This window comes from Peromyscus eremicus, chromosome 1 (assembly GCF_949786415.1).
Source record: "Peromyscus eremicus chromosome 1, PerEre_H2_v1, whole genome shotgun sequence".
Classification (NCBI taxonomy): Eukaryota; Metazoa; Chordata; class Mammalia; order Rodentia; family Cricetidae; genus Peromyscus; species Peromyscus eremicus.
The window spans coordinates 20,872,555-20,893,605 of record NC_081416.1 but is presented as its reverse complement, the minus strand read 5'-3'; the positions used below and the strand labels follow the sequence as shown (position 1 = coordinate 20,893,605).

Below are 21,051 nucleotides of genomic sequence, written 5' to 3'. Positions count from 1 at the left end.
GCCTTGACATAGCAGATTCCTTCAGGGACATTCTATCCTACTTAGTTCTGTGCCTTTGTCCTAAAAGAATAACTTATGTTCAAGTTCTTATAAGCTGTTGGTTCCTAATGTTTACAGTAGGAATTCTTATCTTAGAACTGGTTTTAGGATTTCAAGAGTTGGAATTTGTATGAAACTTGAGTTATTTGTATATTGGTTGTACACTGGTGTGAGGTGCTTAGAAAAACTGTTGCTTTGGAATTGGAAATTCTTTCTTTTTACTTTAAATGTTAATATTGTTACTTTGAAAGTATTTTATTAATCTTTATGAAAAGATCTCAGATGGACATTTGCATGCTGTAAATGCCAAAAATGGGCAATTATCCAGGGAGATGGCAATGAGTTTTTTCTGAAGAGAAGAGTTTTTATAACTCTAGATTGGCTTTCTCTTATCCTAAATGCTAAAGAGTGTGAAAGTGTTTTTAAGTTTCAGATATTAGAATCTTTGTGTGGACTTACCATTCGAGAGCTCTAATCTGAAAATCCAAAGTTCAAACATTTTTGAGTCTTATGTCAACACTTGAAAGGCTGGAATTTCAGGGCATTTTGTGGTTCAGATTTTCATGTTTGGCATGTTTAGCCTCTAATTATGGTGCTTGGATTTAGTTTGTCCAAGGGTTGTAAACTGTGTATTTTAAATAATTATGTAGGAGTTTTGTACAGCTAAGTAGGAATACACATGCAGTAAAAGTAGTCTTTGTGTTTGGGCCAATACAACAAGTCCTAAGAAGAGCTATACCTCTCAACAGTTATTGTGATCACATTCTTTTTCAGCCTGCTTTGTTACCTGTATATTAAAAGTTTTGATAATTCTGCCAGCTGTGGTAGCCTTTAATCCCATCATTTGAGAGACAAAAGCAAATGGATCTCTGTGAGTTCAAGGCCAGACCTGTCTACATAGTGGGCTCCAGGGCAGAGAGAGAGAGAGAGAGAGAGAGAGAGAGAGAGAAAGAGAGAGAGAGAGAGAGAGAGAGAGAGCGCACGCGCGCGCTCAAAGATTTGTTTAATAATTTTTTAAATAGTATTTGCATTTTGAAATATACCACTGGCTGTGCTGTGGCAGGGTTTGTGTATGTGCTTGTTTGTTTTGTTTTGTTTTGTTTTGTTTTGTTGGGGAGACAAGGTCTTGGTATAGCCTTGGCTATGCTGGAGTTCACAGTGTAGACCAGCCTGGCCTCCAGTTTATGGAAAATAGTTTGCCTTTGCCTCCAGAGTGCTGGAGTAAAAGGTGTGCAATCATATCCAGCTGTGCTGTGCTGTAACAGTTACATGTTTACCTACATGTTCTTTCCTCCTGCATCTGATAATTGCTTTTACTTGACTCAGTTGTGAGTGTTTCCTTAGGTATGACCATAATTACATAATGTTTTAAATAAATCAAAAAATGAATACAGTCAAGAAACTCTTAGAATATAGAGAACTTTAAACACATTGAATATTTTGTCTCATGACTATGGTGTTCATTCAGTAAAGGGAAAAGATGTAATACTGGCTTTTAAACATCCAGGGTGGAACTTAATAGTTCTTATCATGAAATATTTCACAGAGCTCTTTAATAGTTATTAATCAACACAGAAATCCCATAAATTGCTACATTTTGCCATCTGTTTAGCAATTTTCCTTTTTATTACATATTCTCTTGCTTTCCATGAGGTAAGAAGTACCTCATATATGCCACTAATATATAACTATTAATAGAAAAATTCAGGCCAGGTGGTGGTGGCATACATTTTTAATCCCAGCACTCAGAAAGTAGAGGCAGGAGGATCTCTGAGTTTGAGACCAGCCTGATCTACAGAGTGAGTTTCAGGACTCCAGGGCTACACAGAGAAACCCTGTCTCAACACACACACACACTCCCAAAAAAAGAAAGAAAATTCAGAAGCCAGTGTGATTCATTGCTTTTAATTGTGGTAGAAGTAGGCAGATCACTGAGTTCTAGACCAGCTTGGTCTACATAGTGAGTTACAGGCCAACCAAGGCTAAATAATGAAACTCTGTCTCCAAAAATAAACAAGATTACCAGTGTTAGGTGCTGGAGAGATGGCTCAGGAGTTAAGAGCGCTTGCTGCTCTTGGTAGAGGACATGGGTTCAGTTCTTGGCATGCACATAGCCACTCAAAACCACTTGTAACTCCAGTTCCAGATATCATGCCTTCTCTGACCTATACAAGCTTCAGACATAGGTAGTAATTTATGTTTATTTGTGTTAATTTATATTAATGTACATTTAAAACACACACACACACACACACATACACACACCCCTGTGCAGGTACTCACACATACACATTAAATGAATATCAAAAGGGCTGCCTAGATGGCTTGATGGATAAGGGTGCTTTTGCTATCAAGCCTGACAACCCAGGTTGGATCCCCAAGACCTCCATGATGAAAAGAGAGAATTGACTGCTGCAAATTGTCCTTTGACCTCCATATATACCATGACACCATTGCCCCTCACACACAAAAATTGAGTGGATAAAAATATTATATATATTTATAAATATTATAAAACATAAAGGTACTATATGGCTCATGTTTTGATAAAAAAATTGGAATTAGTTGTAAAAACAATTTTATTCAATATCTCTTTTACAAGCTGATTGCAACACAGTGTATTTATAGAGGAACTGTGGTGTTATTAAATATGGCTTAGGTGGGTAGAAATGTGTAGAGCAAGTCTGTAGATAAAAGTGTCACTTCATGAGCATTTTCTGGTACCAGATATTGTTCTTTGGCATCTGTTAGGAGCCTTATGGGGTTTTGATGATTTGTTCTTACTGTGGAAGTTTTATATTTTAATAGTAGTTTTAAAAAATCAGATTTTCTTTAAGTTCATAAATCAAAAACCTCTAGAGTTCCTCACGTTTCCAAACTATTATGAATACTTATTTGCTTTTTCTAGCTAAACCTTAACAAATAAGGAAACTAAAACTTTTTGAGAACTCTTGTAAAGGCCTTGGATAGGCCTTGGGGGGAGTCAAGTGTACTGTAAAACATGAAGTTCAGGTGAAGAGTTAAAAATATGTTTTATTAGTAACATCCTGTACAAATTTATGTCACATTTCTCTTGTTTTAAAGGTACTAGTTGGTAAAGGATTTGATTGTTGTATTTATTACCCAAATAAATTGAACAGACACTTTACACCAGGCAAGATTAGGGATACAGAAATCAGCAGATACAGTCTCTAGGTGATTATAGAAATGTGGAGATAACAGGTTTACACAGATTGTTTCCTCTTTCATCTTAACCCCATTTGAACTTGAAGATCCTTTCCAGTCGGTGAATTCCTGTGTTCTTTGTTTTAAATTAGCATTGTCTAAACATTGATTACTTAGGTGTTTATTTCATTACAAAAATGTTGTCTTCGGCTTTTGAAATGTGACTTTTAAACTCCTAGCTAGGAGTTCTAAAACCATGGTTCCCAGACCATCAGCAGCTGTCAGCTTATTGGGAATGCCATTTCTCAAGGCCATCCTCAAGCTGCTGAGTCAGAAACTCTCGGGGTAGCACCCAGCAATCTGTCTTTACATGGATCTTGAAATTAAATCCTATATCCTAAAGTTAAATATCTTTTATAGTCTTTGTTATTCCTTTAGTCATTAATAAGAAGTAAATTAAGCTGTTATAGATTCAGTAACCCTTACTTAAAGGATGTGAGAAGATAGTTTAGGGAAAACTTGACATTATCTATAGATGTTGACAGTAACTATTTCCTAAGAGAAGGCTTAGGTATTTCCATACCAGGTAAGTGATTCTTACCAAAAGATACCATTTGCTATTTTATTTTCAATAATCTGCAATCTAAATGCTTACCAGTTAAGAATATAAATAAATGGTGAATACAATTGTTAGGATACTAGATTAATTTAAAGAAAAACTAAAGTGAAGTTTCATGTTTTCTTGAAAGCTGTCTTTTTTTTCTTAGTTCATTGTCCCACTTTAAAAGTAAATAAATCTTTGTTTACAGACAGTCCCTGGGTCTCCGGCCCCAATACTCCCCTAGTGGCCCGTGAGATCATGCAGCGAATGATCCAACAATTTGCTGCTGAATATACCTCAAAAAATAGCTCTACTCAGGACCCCAGCCAGCCCAATAGCACAAAGAACCAAAGCCTGCCGAAAGCATCTCCAGTCACCACCTCTCCCACGGCTGCAACTACTCAGAACCCCGTGCTCAGCAAACTTCTCATGGCTGACCAAGACTCACCTCTGGACCTTACTGTCAGAAAGTCTCAGTCAGAACCTAGCGAACAAGGTATGGTTTGATGTCATGGTCTCCTCTCTCCAATCAGAAGATTTTAATGTGGGGAGAAAGAAAATTACAAATAGGGTACTAGCAACAAGAATAGGATAAAAAATAATGTGATTCTAGCTGGTCATGGGTATATGCTCCTCTATGTCCCGGCTACATGAGCTGAGGCAGGAACATCGTCTGGGCAGCATAGTGAGACCTTGTCTCTTAAAAATAATGTCATTCTTAAATTGTCCTGACTACTCAGTGACAGAGAAGTACAGATAGCATTGTTGCACAGTCTTAACCCATCAGCAGATGGTGATTGTGATGGCTACACCACCCAGGAAAGTCAGGCAGTTATTTTTAAACTTTAACATGAGAGTAATATAAGCATTTTCACTTTCTAAAATAATATATCAGATTCTTAAACCTGTAAAAAGGCAAATTTCTCTTATTTATCCTATATGTTCTAGTATTAGTACCTATCTGAGAAATACCCTTTGCTTGGAAGTTACACTTTACAAATGAGATAAGTAAAAATATGCATTGTAATTACAAAAGAGTATCAGGCCAGGTGTGGTAATGCACACCTTTAATCCTAGCACTTGGGAAGTACAGGCAGGAGGAGGATCTCTTGAGTTTGAAGCCAGCCTAGTCTACAAGGGCTGCATAATAAGACCTGCCTTTAAAAATAAAAATAAATAGTATTATAAATAAAAGACAGTAGAATATACTTTAGATCGCTAAGTGTAATACATACACATGAACTAAATAAGAAAATAATTTGAAGATACTTCCAAAATAAGTATTAAGGACCCAAATCAGTGAAAACATTAAGAGGTTATCAGTTTTGTTCAGATGTTTCTTGCATCTCTGAAGTGTGTTTTAAATAGACTGAAAATCCCTGCTGCTTTGTGTTTGCACAGTGTGCTCTCAGCAGGTTTGCAACTGAGGCACTGTTTGAACTTCTAAAGTGATTATAATTGGTGTATTCAAAACTTAAGAATAGCAGAAAAGGTATGTTATGGATGGATTTGTTGGAAAGAAATGTCTTGATTTTAGAAATAAAATTTTTAAAAATAATCACTTCAAAAGGACCCATTTTTTTCTTAAGTAATTTATGAAGATGTCCCCTTTAATGGACTGGTGGTAGTTACTTATTGAAGTATGTGTTTGAGTAGGCTTTCTTTTATTCTCCCTTTTCTCTCTGTTTGGATATGGCAAACAGTGAACAAAATGTCTTGTTTTGAGAGCAGCCCACACAGGAACCCTTCTGGCCCTGTTCACACTGACCAGTGCACCTTTGCTTACTGCGTTTTCAGAGTTGTGTTTTTTCGGGGTTTTGTTTGTTGTTTTTCCAAGACAGGGTTTCTCTATGTAGCCTGGCTGTCCTGGAACCCATTCTGTAGACCAGGTTGGCCTAGAACTCACAGAGATTCACCTGCCTGTCTCTGCCTCCTGGGAGTGCTAGGATTAAAGACAAGAGCCATCACTGCCTGGCATTTTTCTGTTTGATTGAGGATTGTTGTTTTTACTACAGAATAGCATTTTCACTAAAAATCTGTTGACTCCAGATACTACATCAGAAGCTTCAGATTTATAAAAGTGGCAACATAGAGATATATCTATAGTGTTAGTAGTGGAGGCTAACTTATAGCAACTGTCTTGTGTTAGAAATATTCTAAGCACTACATTTACTTTGTAGATCTCTCCAGTTGGGTATTAGATATTTAATAAGATGCTGCTTGGTTCTTTAACATAACAGTTGTTTGTAGATGTTTTAGTGATTTCTAAAAACTTTATATGAGGCTGGGCTCTTTTAATTTTAGAAGTTTAGTTGCATATATCTAACAACTTGAAATATGGGGAGTTGCAACATCCTCCGATTCAAGTTTTAAGTATATCCTATTTAGGATTTACTGTTGACATAGATACCAACACCTCCTGCTAGCCAGCTAGAAATTAAAATCAGAAGCTCTGAATTATCTTTTCTTAACTCTGGATGGAATGACAACTTTGGAAGTTGTCAAGTTATGTCTATAAAGGGAAAATTAACTTTGATGAAAAGAAAGTCTTTAATTTTATGCATTAATACACAAATTTGTGATTCATCTCGTTTTTAGGTTACACTTGCAAGCTGTTATGATATTAAGATGTTTCATTTTCCTTTTTTTTTTTTTTCACTAAATTTGAACACCATTTTAAAATATTTTAATTTTTTAAAAACTCTTAGCCGGGTGGTGGTGGCGCACGCCTTTAATCCCAGCATCTGGGAGGCAGAGCCAGGCGGATCTCTGTGAGTTCGAGGCCAGCCTGGGCGACAGAGTGAGTTCCAGGAAAGGTGCAAAGCTACACAGAGAAACCCTGTCTCGAAAAAACCAAAAAAAAAAAAAAAACTCTTAAACAAAATTTAGTGATTGAAATTTGAACTTGCAGGATCTTTCTTAAAAGATTTATCTTAAGCCGGGCGGTGGTGGCGCACGCCTTTAATCCCAGCACTTGGGAGGCAGAGCCAGGCAGATCTCTGTGAGTTCGAGGCCAGCCTGGGCTACCAAGTGAGTCCCAGGAAAGGCGCAAAGCTACACAGAGAAACCCTGTCTCGAAAAAAAAAAAAGAACAAACAAAAAAAAGATTTATCTTAAATACACACTTTTGTATCAAAAGAATAGTTAGCTGAGCGGTAATCGAGCATGCCTTTAGTCGAGCATGCCTTTAGTCCAAGCACTTGGGAGGCAGAGACAGGTGGATCTCTTGAGTTTGAGGCCGGCTGGTCTGCAAAGCAAATTCCAGGAGAGCCAGGGCTACACAGAGAAACCCTGTCTCCAAAAAGAATAGTTAAAATATATACAAATTATAAGCTGTTAAGTGATTCATCCCTTCAGATTATCTTGTGTGTTTTTGGAGTTTAAAGTAGATAAATCTTGAGGAATTTGGGAATGTAGGTTTTTGGGTTTTTTTAATATATTCATACATTTGACTAAAGGTTTAGAAAATGAAGTATAATAATTCTAGTGCAGAACCCTTGCTGTGTAACTGGTGTTTCCAATATCTCAATATATCTTAGCATTTTCTATAATGTTTTAACTTTCTTTTGCTCTGTTGACAAGATACTTAGCCTTGAAAAATACATGTATATTATATGTACAACAGTATAACATGCTTTGCTAAATTTGTTTCTTTGGAAGAAACTACCTTTTTTTTAATGTAATACCTCAGTATGACAAATGTTACCTAAGTATAACAGTATAACAAATGTTATTTTCTAATTTTTAGTCTATCCAGTTCATATTTGTTTCAGTTCTTAATGTCCTCAGGTATTTCTTTGTGTCTCTACAGACGGTGTACTTGATTTATCTACTAAGAAAAGTCCATGTGCTAGCAGCACTTCCCTGAGCCATCCTTCAGGCTGCTCCAGTACTCAAGGGAACGGGTAAGGGAAAATATTTATAGCCTTCCACAGTTATATAGATAATTCATCAAAGGTGATTCAGCTTCATAGTCTTGCAGGCTCAGTCTGTCAGTGAAGGAAATTGTATCTTTGGGCCTTTTGTCAATGTGTTGGAGTGTGGAACCTGTGCTAAGTAACGGCAAAGTGTAGAAGTGAAGAGAGTATTAATATGTGTTCAAGTTGTTGAGTGAAAAGTGAGCTCCAGTGTTTCATTTGGTCTCCCTAGTGAGGTGTGTGTTAATGTGTGTTTATTTTTGTTTGTTTTGGTTTGGTTTTTGGTTTTATTGGCTCTTGATTTGAACTGCAGTTTTAATTCCATGGCAGTTCAGAAAATGTAATTGTATGTGATTTTGTTTTTAATAGAGTGTTGTAGGTAGGTGAGTAACCATCTCATATTGCCAAACATTATTATATACTCAGCTGGATAAATCTTAACCCCACAGTGAATTCTTTGACCACTTATTTTATAGTGTAAGAATTATATAACCCTCATGATGTGTATCTAGTAAACATTTTGGTAAACCAGATATTAATAAATATTTAGATACCATATTAGAAAATTGTAACATTATCTAGATAAGAAAAATTATGTTGGTGAGTTTAAATTAGTTAATAGTGTATGCCTTAAACTTTTTAATACTGTGGATATGGGGAGTTTTTTAGACACTGAAGGAATAACTAGGCACTAAATGGACTTTTTCCACCCTACTCTTAATTACTTTAAAACCGACGGATTCTTCTACTGACTTATAAAAATTCCCCTATTTTCTCCTAAATTCCGTTGTCTTCCTCCCCTCTACTCTCTTCAGTCTAAAAACATTAAATTGCTTTCTTATGGCTTAATATAAGCTCTTCTCAGAATTTCCTTGTGTGTATACTAAATTAATCCAATATGATCCCAAGTTATTTGGGTCCCCTTTCAATACCAAAAACATTTGAGTTGTGTAAGCGTGTTCCTAGTAGAAGCCCGAGTACCATTTCCATAAGTGAATCCCTTTTTTAAGAATCACCTTAAACCTGGTTGCCAGATTTATGTTCTGTATTGTTTAAGCTGCTGTGTTCATTCCTCTGAGTGGGAAATATTTTCTACTTGGTTTTGTTTCATGAAAGATAAATTCATAGCAGTACTGCCTGTCTTTCAGTTGAGTATTCAGTGTTCCTGTGTTAATGGTGACAAGTCTCTGTAAAATCTGGGAGAATGTAGTTTATCATTTATTTCTGTAAAATTACACTTTTGGGCCTGACTGATATAATCATTCCTTTTAGGAATGCTTTGCCAGCTGCCAGTCTTACGATCAATAACCTTTCTCTATTACAAAAATGAAAACTTCATGAATTAGGGACTGGGAGATGGCTCAGTCGCTGAAGCCACACACACACACACACACACACACACACACACACACACACACAAACACACACACACAGAGTTTGGATCTCTATCACTCACAGGTGGTAGGACTACCAACCATGTCTGTAAACCCCATAGCTGGGGAGGGAGTGGGCAGAGACGGAAGGATCCCTGGAGGTCATTGGTCAGCCTGTCTGCTGAGTCGGTGAGCTCCAGGTTCAGTGAGAAAAAAGTTTCTCTCCCCCCCCCCCGAAAAAAGAAGGGCGGGGGGAGAATGACTAAGGAAGGAAGACACCTGACACATACAATACCTTAAAACAACTACAAAATCTAGGAGTTAACTGTATAAGTAATTGGTAATTGACTTTAAACATTATTTCAACATAAACATATGGTATTTTAAGAAAAAAGATTTGTCTTAAAGAAGATTGCTATCAAGTTACTTATACTTCTGGTTATATTGGCTCTGAGTATAACTTAATAAACTTTTGGGTAAAATAAAAAGTCACTTTGCGGGAGTGTGGTACTGTGTCTGCCTACAACCAGTGGGGTTGTAATGAAGAAGTGTGGTAAGTTTATCAGCTTTGCTTGACTTCCTCCCTCACCTTGGGACTGGTTGTCATATATAGGTTTTTTCCAAGCAGTACAAGAAATGTCATTTGGAATTGTTTAATTTTTAATGATAAACTTTAACTTGTTTGTAGCAAAAATGAGCAATTATCTGTGGGTTTCACCAGTGTGAATGCTGCCAGCTTTCTAGCTAGTTGTTATGAATGTTGAATGCATTACATTAAAATAAATAATTTGGCTTACTCTTTTATTACAGTGCTTGTTTAGTGGTAACGTCACGTTGGTAAACAATTCTGTATAGATAATGAGGATACTGATGATTACTTTGTAATGAATGGTTAAGGTGCTATTTTCAAACAGTTGCGCGAAACTTTTTCTCCGAAAATTTGTGAACCCAACCAGAGACTGCCAACAGGTTTAATTTTTCTTTGCCCAAAAAATTCCTGGTTTTTTTTTTTGTTTGTTTTGTTTTGTTTTTTCTTTTTTTCACTTTTTTCGTTTTTGTGATCAAGTTTTTTAACTAAGTGCTGAGACCATGTGTTTTTTTTTTTAATTTTAGAGAAAAATAAATAATAACACAAAGTGATGTTACCCAAGCAAGGCCTTCTAATAAAGGAGTGGTCCCCTCACCCACCCCTCCCTTCCTGTGCAAGTCCTGCTCACATCAGTTTCCTTCCATCCAATTAGGCGACCTGGGAGACCCAGCCAGTACCGCCCAGATGGACTTCGGAGTGGTGATGGGGTACCTCCAAGAAGCTTACAGGATGGAACCAGGGAAGGTTTTGGACACTCCACATCACTCAAAGTTCCACTGGCTCGATCCCTGCAGATTAGTGAAGAGCTACTGAGCAGAAATCAATTGTCCACAGCTGCCAGCTTTGGGCCGTCTGGATTACAGAATCATGGACAGCACTTAATATTATCCAGGGAAGCCTCTTGGGCAAAACCTCATTACGAATTCAACCTCAACCGTATGAAGTTCAGGGGAAATGGTGCACTCAGCAACATCAGTGACCTTCCTTTTATTGCAGAGAACTCTGCCTTTCCAAAAATGGCACATCAAACAAAACAAGATGGAAAAAGAGACATGAGCCATTCATCTCCTGTAGATTTAAAGATCCCACAAGTTCGAGGAATGGATCTTTCTTGGGAGTCTCGCACTGGTGATCAGTACAGCTATAGCTCTTTGGTAATGGGTTCACAAACGGAGAGCGCGCTTAGTAAAAAATTAAGGGCTATTCTTCCAAAACAAAACAGAAAAAGCATATTAGATGCTGGACCTGATTCTTGGGGCTCAGATGCTGAGCAGTCTACCTCTGGACAGCCATATCCCACATCGGATCAAGAAGGAGACCCTGGCTCCAAGCAGCCTCGGAAGAAAAGAGGGCGCTACAGACAGTACAACAGTGAGATACTGGAGGAAGCAATCTCGGTGGTTATGAGTGGAAAAATGAGTGTTTCCAAAGCTCAGAGTATTTATGGGATTCCCCACAGTACACTGGAGTACAAAGTAAAGGAGAGGCTGGGCACTTTGAAAAACCCTCCAAAGAAAAAGATGAAATTAATGAGGTCGGAGGGGCCAGATGTTTCTGTAAAGATTGAATTAGATCCCCAGGGAGAGGCAGCACAAAGTGCAAATGAATCAAAAACTGAGTAGGAATACTGTAGCGTGCCAATTACTGTACAAACTGGGTGAGCACTACTGCATCGTTGTCCAGCTGTCCCTGCGCCTGACTTCATCACTGTGACACTCGCTTCTTTGCAGATTTTGCATAGACTTGTGCACAGAGGTGAAAGGTGCATTCTGAATGTTGCATATTTTAAATTTCCATGTGCAGTATGGCTCGGAATATTGTTTGGCCTTTTGCATGTTTCTCTATACAGAGAATTGAGTTACCTCACAAACCAGATACATGGAAGTGGACTCCTTGCCTGTAGAGCCTGCATGCTTTTCTTTATTTTCTTTATTTTTTTTCTTTAAGTTATGTTTGTCTTTACTTTAAAAAAAGAAAAAAGAAGAAGAAGAAAAAGAAGAAGAAAAGCCTCCTTTTAGAAATCACCTGTTATACTGGGAGCTTTATCATTAGAAATTGAAAAGCCATCTTACAAAAATGTTCACATTTTTCTTCTATGATTCAACTAATTGAAGGGTTAAACTAAAACAAACGATGAACCTTTGACTTTTAAGAAATTTGGTTTCTCGATAAATACTTGGGTCATTTATAATTATACTTTATCATTTTCTTTTGATTATTAAATTTACTTTCTAAATTAGCAGTGTCTTAGTGCTCACCCAGAGGGGAGGCGGTGGAGATGTGCACACACTACCTTCAGAAATGTTTCAGTTCACTGCTTAGAACACTACCTTTGCTGTAATTTCATTTGAGATTTTCTAAGGGTAGAATTTGCTCTCACCAACAAGTGAGATTATAGCCTTATCTCATGGAGGACGCGCTCCCTTCTTACTCAGGAGCAGTCAGGGTACATTTCATAAACAATGGAGGATGCCTCGTTTTTGCAAACTTAGGTTTCTCTATATTTTTCAGTGGTTTTATGGAAGTGGTCATGTACTAACCAACAACTGAGTATTGTTGCGGCCAGTAGTTTTAAGATATCCAAGCTGTGTTTATTGGGAATCAGAGAATAGACAAAGCAATGTGTATTAGTTAGCAATTATGGCATAGCTAAAATGATGCTAAGAGTTTTCAGCCTTGATAATTTCTACATAGATGAAGGATCTAAGTTTTTAGTAAGAAAAAAATCACAATTCCAAGGTGACCTAATATGATTAGGTTGCATGTTGATTCTGTTAGTAGTTCAATTGGTAGTTTAGCTCACTGGGGTTTCTGTTTTTAACTAATTCAGATACTGCTACCAGATTGGGAGAGGTTGGATTTTAGATTTTAGTTAATTTTTGTTTAGCTGAACTTCTTTTCCCCTTGTTTTTATGGCATCCTACATAATATCCCTTTCTTGACTTTTTCTGGTTGTTTAGCACATATTCAGGCCCTTTCTGATCATGTTTGTGTAAGCACTCCTTAAAGAACGTCTTAAGCTTTGTTTGAGATGGGCACATGAAATTGCAGTAATTTAAGTTTGGAAGATTTATTTTCGACAGATAATTGCAAGAATACCTGATAAGTAAAGCCAGTGGAATTTAATCTTTTACTATGATCAGACTAAAATTACTATTTTGTGCAAAGTAAAATCCACACCACTTATACCCTGTATTCTAATCTGCTGAGAAAGGTGATCAGGACCTTCTAAATGCTTAGCCAAACCCCAAATCATTACCATTTCTGAGTAAAATAAAACAAGCATTCAGTGTTGATTAGGTAAAGATTGGTTATTTCAGGAGAATACTAACAATTTGAGAAGTAGTAGGAATAAGTCCAGACAGGCACAAATTCCTGCCTGAAAACTTTGAACCCATTAATTCAATTAGGTAACAGGTAGCATTTTTCACTTGCAACCTGTGTGTTCAAAGGTTAGGCACACCATTGCTGCTGTTAAAATTAAGGCACTACTCGTTTTTGACATAGGTTGGGTGTGGATTCCTCTTTTGATTTGGTTATTTTGTAAAGCAATGTAATCAGTGGATGTCGCCTGTTTCTTCTTGGCTTGTTAGCCTCAACAGACAAAGAGTTTGGTAGTGTTAATATGACTGCAATATTTCCTGGCCTAGCTGGAAGTTGCAATAAAAATACAATATGAGATGCATGCTTTTCATCTGCAGTTGAAGGAAGTTGTGTGAGGTTTGCTGAAAGCAAAAGGCTAAGCTTATGAAGGAAAACCTCCTTTGTTCCCTCTCAGTTTGTCAGCACACAGTTAATTGCAGTCATGGTTCCTTTTTGCACAATGCTTGGGGTAGTCAGTAGCCCAAAATTGTTGCAAAAAGATCCTTTGAGAAATTAAGTTGTGCTTTTATTCCCTCTCAGAAAGACATCATTAAAGGCCCATCTAAAAAATCTGGCCCTAAAAGTTGAATTTTTGTACTTTGACTCTTCAGAGAGGTTTAATCCTTGTGGTAGTTGATAGTGATGTATGAGTTGAGTTATGTAACCCTTGTCATTGTAGTGTAATGGGAGTGATCATTTTACTAACATAAATATTTTCTATGTGTGTTTCAGTGGATGACAATCGAGCAGCAGAAGAATGGTGTGCCTACCCTTTAATGCTGCAGTTTAAATAAGAGAACTTGTATTGTGTCATTTCAGACTGTAGGCTGAGAGTTGTAAATAGTGAAAATTGAGTACTTCTATTATTTGTTTTGGTTAGAAAGTGAATTTTAAAAACAAACCAAACTCTGAAATTCTCAGATTAAAGTCCTGAGACCTGAAGATTGTAATATTCATGTCTGTGAAGCTTTTTAACATTACACTTGAGATCAGTCATGACTTGATATTCAGGTAAATTTTCTTTTCCAAGAAGCTTTTGAATAAGCATATTTTCTCCAAAGGTTGGTTAGTTGGCTGGTTTCTATTTCTTTCTTTTCTTTTCCTTTCTTTTTTTCTTTGTTTCTTTTGCTATTGTGTTGTTTTGTTTAAGTATAGATTGTTTTAAAGCACTAATTGCATTACATTGGTAACTGCAATATAAAATAGCCATTATTGTTTTGTGAAGCATGGTTGAAATTAGATAGTGGTCCCTTTTAAAATTCATGAGCCTCTCGAAAAAAAAGACTTAAAAAAAAAAAGACAAAAGCTGCTGAATATTTCAAAAGATATATATTTTACCTTATTGTAGGTTTGTAAAGTTAGTTTGTAATATTCAGGTGCACTTTTAATGTTAAACTTTGTGTTCAGAGTTCCATTATACTACATATTTCTTGAAGGTGGCTGTCAGTCTTCATACCACAGTGATCCCTTAATATTTGATTTCTCTCTTGATTTGCCACTCTGCTGTATGGCACTTTCAGTGTAGATAGTCTAGTTTGGAGACGTCCTCATAAATGTGTGATGGAGATTGGTCTTCTTGCATGCTTAATTTCTGCCAATCAGAGTTTTGCATGGCCCAGACAACAGTTGACCATTTTTATGGTATGGGAAAGTATAGTTCACAACTGCCTGTCACAGATGCCTTTTTCCTCATATTTTCCAGTAAGGCAGATGATGAGATTACTAAAATTACATAACATTATTTGAACTAATGGTAGGAAATAATATACTTAATATAAATGCTTGCTTTTTAATGCGAGAACATTGATATCACACAGTAGGTAAGCTACAGTACTGTGAACATTAAACAGTTCTAGGAGAGGTATAGTTGGGGTAGACGACACCCCAATGAAATACTTTATCATTAGCATTCTTGTTTCTGAGAGAGCAGAATCAGCAGGCATGACCCAGTATAGTATATTATTTTACTTTGTTTGGCAGGCTTTCAAATGACTGAATTATATTGTCATGAGCTATACACTTTTATTCTGCTCCCCAAATACCATGAAGGACAAGGTCTCTCTTTCAGGAAAAAAAAATATTTATATTTGTGTATAATACTTTTTAATATAAGTTTGTTGTTATTCTGAAGTTTAGATGTTGCTTGATAAACCTTTGCTGCAGCAGATCATGAATATGAGCAAGGCTTTGTGTAATAGTAGGGTCCATATGTGAAGTTAATTGCTATTCAGTTCTGGTGAGCAAGCTCAGAGGTGTGAAGTGTGTATTAGCTTTATTTGATACAGTTTTACTTTGCAACATTGAAGTGCTTTAGAACTCTGGTTATCTTACAAATCATTACCTCAACCAATTGGCATTTCTATTCCCTGTGTTTTACCTTAGCTGTAATACAAGCTGTTTGGGATCAGCTAGCAAAACATTAAGTGGCACAATGAGGTGTTTAGTTCCCAATTTTCTGTAGAGAACTCTAAATCAGACTAAAAGTGACTACCTGCTATGGCTCATATCCTAACTACCTTCTGTCATTAGGCAGTACATGGCAACCTTTGAGCTGCTAGTGTCTTCTCTGTCTACCCCAAGTAAGCACATGTTGCCAGACCTGATTCTAAGCCTTTGTGATCCTTTTACATTTTATTGCCCTATGATGGTGAAGCTTAGATTTGTTTGATTATTTTCATAAAACAAATTGTTAGTTCAGTATCAGAACCTGAAATTATTTTGAGCCATCAAAGCATATGTATGACAAATTAGTGTTACTTTATTTGAAAACTATTACATTCTAGTAGCTTTCATTTTGAAACACATTTTTGGTTCTGTAATTCTTTATTTAACCAAATGCTTAAGGTTGTTTTCACATCTCCATTCTTGTATTTATTTGGGTGATAGAATATGACAATAGGTTGGATTGCCCCACTTAATATTTTATTAGCAGATTGAAAGTTACGGGTTAAGTTTTAGCCTTCAGGAAGATGTCACACATTGTTTTTCTTGTTCCTTTTCTATTAGAATTAAATTTTCATTAATACTCTGGTCAATCCAGTATTATTCAAAGCTTGATGGCTTTAGCCGTATAGTCCATTTAGGAGACTATTGAACTATATAGGTCTTTGGTTTTTTGTTTTTGTTTTGTTTTATTTTTTAAAATCTAATTGCTTTAAAAAAAATCTACTGAAAAAGATATATATATATATAATATTATATTATATATATATATAAATTGTGGTACAAGGAACGCAGACCTCCACACTCTTATTTTTGATTAATTCTGTCCTTGAGACTTGAAGATTTGTGAACACAGTGACAAGGGAAAGTAAGAGGAAATTCTTTCCATGTCCTCTTTTATTCCAACTTGCACGACGCCTTTTAAAGAAGCAGACATTAGCCCTGTGGAATAACACCGCTGAGTGCCATAAATGTTAAAAAGGATCTTGGAGCAGGGGCTGGAACATAGGATGGACAGGTGTAAACTTCAGAGAAAAAGATCAGCTGCCTCCAGCTGTATTAGATAAACTAAGAGTGAGTCTCAAGATAGTTGTATTAAAATTGGATCATGTGCATTTGATAGGAAAATTTTTTACTTTGTTTGAAAATGAGAATTGAAACTAGTGTTTATTTGGTAGACAGTAAACAGCAGTTAATTTTGCAACTGTTTGGAAGGTAATTTTAAGATTTCCAGTTCATTTAGAGCTGTATTCATTTTTTTTAAAAGCATGAAAAGCAAGCACTTTTAGTAAACCATAGATTTATTGGATGTAGCAAATATTCATAATATTTAATCTTTATTGTTTGAATGTGAAAATGAACTCTTTACTCCTTGAACTGTCATTGAGCAGGCTCAAGATATCCTCAACACTGGAAATGACCCTACACACATACCAAATACATAATAATCTAAAGCAGTGAGACATTTGAAGATTCATACCTCTTCAACTTCTTAGATTTGTCTTGAAAACCAGTTTGTGAACCTATAACCAGTATTAGTGCAGTCTTGGGTTCCTTGTTCTGCATAATTGCACCCTTTCTCAGGTATGTCCTGAAAACATAAATTTTTCAATCTCTTTGGAGATTAGAGTCTCAGTGGATAGTGTGTAAGGGACGGGGGTGGGGGGGGTTGGGAGTAGTTGGACACAGGATACTGACACAGTAGAGCAGGGATTTTTAACATTCAGTAGCCAAATAGAATTTCAGTCTAGAATATTTTTGCCCCCACAGAATGAACAGAATGATTCCTATTTGGTAAATAAGCAGTGCTACACTCCTGAAAGTCTTTGATCCGGGTGACTTTTTCCTGCGTGGTGGTTGGGTGTATAGCAAGCCTCACTGTCATTAGGAAAGCACTTCCCCAAATGTTTGAAGTTCTAGAAAAGGGATAAGTCAGCACTTTTCTGTTGAAACACTAAAGTCTTAATTTATCTTCAGAGTCTTAGGTACTGTAAGTTTTAGGATGATGATTTTAAAAACCATAACTACATGATAATGGGGTCAAATCACATTTATATAAATAATCCTTATTTTAACAGATGACAACATTTTGTACCTTTCTAGTAATTCTAAGTAATTGCCTCATTTTTCCCATTTCATTTAAGCAATTCAGGCTTAGGAATTTGGAATTTGAGAGAAAGGGGGAAATTCCCCAAATGAAACATGCTATCAGACCATTTTAGAAGTATAAATCACTAAGGAAATGGGAAGAGATTCTCTCCCTTTGAAGTCTTCAGGGAATGAGCAGTATTTAGAATCTTTGGCTGAAATTCAAGCCTTTTTACTGTGTAAATTTTTAATACTAATTCACTCACATGCTTTTTACATCAGAGGACTGATATGGATCTTAGTGGTTTTAAGTTGTGGAAGGGTATATTTCTAAAACCAAGGGGGGGTTGATTAACTAGGTTAGTATTACCAGCATTAGTGAGTTTAAGGAATCTTAGTATGTAATAGCGAAGTGTTTGATTAAAAGTCTAATCCTATATTGCTAGTCAAAATTAGTTACATTCTGATCTAGGAAAGATATAGTCCTTGGATATTGATATGCTGTGCTGTCAAAAAGGCAGACCAGAAGAAACCTTTGTCCGACCCCCACGTGTGCTTGTTGTGATGAGATGTACACTTAGCAGTGGCTTGTTGCTACTTTGGGGGAAATGCATAAACTATACATTGGAGCGTTTGCGTATAATTCTTTATGACCTCCACTTTAAACTGTCAGACATTGGTATTTTATCAGTCCACACTGTTAAATAAAGCTAATGTTTTAGAAAACCAACTTGTACACACTGTTTAAAAACCCTCAGGGACAGTTTTCACACTTTTCTCACTCAATTCAGGTACTTTGATGCTATTCTTAAACCTAACAGTGACTTGTACTTTTCTGTTTTGCTTTTATTTCAACGTGCTGGTAGCACATCTTTGATGAATGTCAACTTAAAAACTCAGTTCAGGTATCCAGGTATAACTCAGCCAAACAGATTTTAAAGCTGCATAACTTTCCAGCACACGGTGCCTCACACTCTTATAGTGGCATTCTATAGATTCAGTTATAACTACTGAGCAGATAATACGGGGGTTCCTGTTAACGGTGTATTTTTTTAAACATGCATGCATGTACAGCCACCACACACACACACAAACTATATATTTTTAAATGCCACTAATAGCCAGCACAATGAAAATAAGTGACATTCCTCACTGCTTCTGTATACTATAACAGATGCAGTTTCTCTTTGCTGTGGCTCTTGTTTCTTCGTCATAACTACTACTAAATTCAAGCACTGGTCCTTGGGTGTCTGACCTCTACATTCTATGTATGCAAAGTCTTCAGAGAATCTGTGCACTGGACACTGTGATGGAACCATTGGGCCAGAAGTGCTTTGAGTTTACCAGTAGTGATTCTGCCAAAGTTGGTATTTTAACATTTAAGTATGTAAAATGTCAAACACACACACACACATCCACGCACGCACGCATACACACAACAAACAAACAAGCAGAGGTCTAGGTCTGCATACAGCAGAAGGTTTTTATCTCAGTGTATTTTAGAGCCTCAAAGACCTCAGTGACAAGTTCTTTCTGATGGTAACTTGTCTTTTAACACTTGTTTTCCACAGTGCTGCCTGTGGTTAGCAAATAAGTCCTCCCTCTGCTTTAGTATTTGATATCTTACATCCGAAAGAAACTCTATAAAGCCCATAGCCTTTGAAGACATGGAAAATGGCATTTTTTCAAATTTCTAGAAGTTCAGTGTCATGCAACAAAACAGTCATGCAACAAAACAGGAACCCCCTTTACTCTATGGACCTCATTTCAATATACTGTTTACAGTTTGACGGAATTGTATAATTTAATATTTCTCTTGTACTGTAGTTTATATTTATTTACAGATTTTTGTACTGTGTGATTTGAACTTTTTGTTCTTGCTATAATCATTTGTTTATGTAGTAGAGCACTTATGATCACAAGTTAAGTTTTTGGGTTTGATTGCACTACATTAAATTTTTAATGCAGTTCTGATTTTGACTGGACTAAAATAAGCTGTGTCTTAATGTATGTGATGAGTACTTAAATTTTAATCCATGTGGTTCCCCTTTTTTGTTTTTTGTTTTTTCTCTTTTTTTACATTGTATGTCAGAAGCACTAGTTCTTTTGTGCATGTGTAAGACTTAATGGTTCCATTGTATTATTTGACCATGACATTTTGGAGAAACATTCCCAACTGTAATGTTGTGTATGGTAGTTCTCACTGGATGCTAGAATTTAAAAACCACTATTCTTCTAATAAATTTTGTTGTGAAAACCTGTTTTTAAAGCTTGGTTTCTGCTGCTTAAGATTTTAGTGCTTAACAGTTTACACAGAGGGTAAAATGGGTACAATGACATGCACGTGTTGGTCGTCCATTGACTCTTTCCAGATAGAAACCTTGTAGATTATTAGAAATGATGCTACAGAAATTATAGTTCAATATTCTAGGGCAGACCTTATCTTGTCCCGCATGTGCTCACTGACTTGATACTATCCCTGGACTACATTCGTTTTCTTTATTGAATTGTTTACTTAAAAACTAATGTTTTCAGCTAAACCAAGATAGGTTGGGTTTTATAATGCCAGCTTCTACTTAAAAGTCAGGTTTTCACTAGGCGGTGGTGCTGCACGCTTTTAATCCCAGCACTTGAGAGGCAGAGGCAGGTGGATCTCTGTGATTTTGAGGCCAGCCTGGTCTACAGAGCAAGTTCCAGGACTGCCAGAGCTACACAGAGTAACTCTGTCTCCAAAAAAAAACAAAACAAAAAGGTCAGATTGTCATAATCAGAGTAAAAACTTCTTACTAGGATTGATTGCCAAAACAGAATGGATGACTTGTTTGCTCTTGAGGTACAAATAGTAAAGCATCATTGTCAACCATTAAGATTGTTGTACTTCTAGTTTTTGGGGAGGATGCTGATGAACATACCATGGTGTCTGGAAGCTCAGGATGTAAAGAAGTTGTATATTATAAAGTGGTTCCTGTTGTAAAGGGGTTAGAAGAGCTAAATTATAGAGCCTAAAGATTAGAAATATGAGCAAAATATTTCAGGAAGCTTTTTTTCAACCTCACAACATAAGTAAATATAAACAAATTTTCTATTCATAGATGGTCTTACGGTGCCTCGTTGATCTACTAATGGCTTTATTGTCTGAGACAGATTGGCTGTATAGCTTTGTCTGTCTTTTCAGTCTGGTGTTGGTAAAAATGAAGGTTTTGATTGATAGTACAGATGTTTGTTGGCTTCATCTTCTTGTTCCATTATGACATATTTGTAGACTATTCTTCTGGAAACCTAATTATGTGTACATTCCAGGGGTTATTTCCTGTCATCTCTTCCACTGTCCACTTTAAACTGGTGGCCAGATCAGTGTACTAAGACTTCATGCAAACAACCCATGTGAACTTTGGCTTCAAGTTTGTACTTGGCTGTGGCCTGGCTTTTTTAAAGTGACATCTTTTAAACCAGAATTTCTCTGATTATGCTTAC

At 36.4% G+C, this 21,051-nt stretch overlaps 1 protein-coding gene across 2 annotated transcripts in view; it reads left to right on the top strand.

Annotated features, from left to right (window-relative positions):
- Lcor (ligand dependent nuclear receptor corepressor) overlaps positions 1–21,051 on the top strand; it is a 123,057-nt gene that overhangs the window by 80,501 nt on the left and 21,505 nt on the right. Inside the window, exons 6-8 of one of the 2 annotated variants that reach the window (XM_059258160.1) lie at positions 4,014–4,301; positions 7,617–7,710; positions 10,337–15,922. In XM_059258160.1, coding sequence (XP_059114143.1) covers positions 4,064–4,301; positions 7,617–7,710; positions 10,337–11,306 — 1,302 coding nt within the window. In that variant the 5' untranslated portion in view covers positions 4,014–4,063 and the 3' untranslated portion in view covers positions 11,307–15,922. Of the gene's footprint in view, positions 1–4,013; positions 4,302–7,616; positions 7,711–10,336; positions 15,923–21,051 lie in introns of those variants that run through there. The other variant, XM_059258153.1, reaches the window with a different exon arrangement.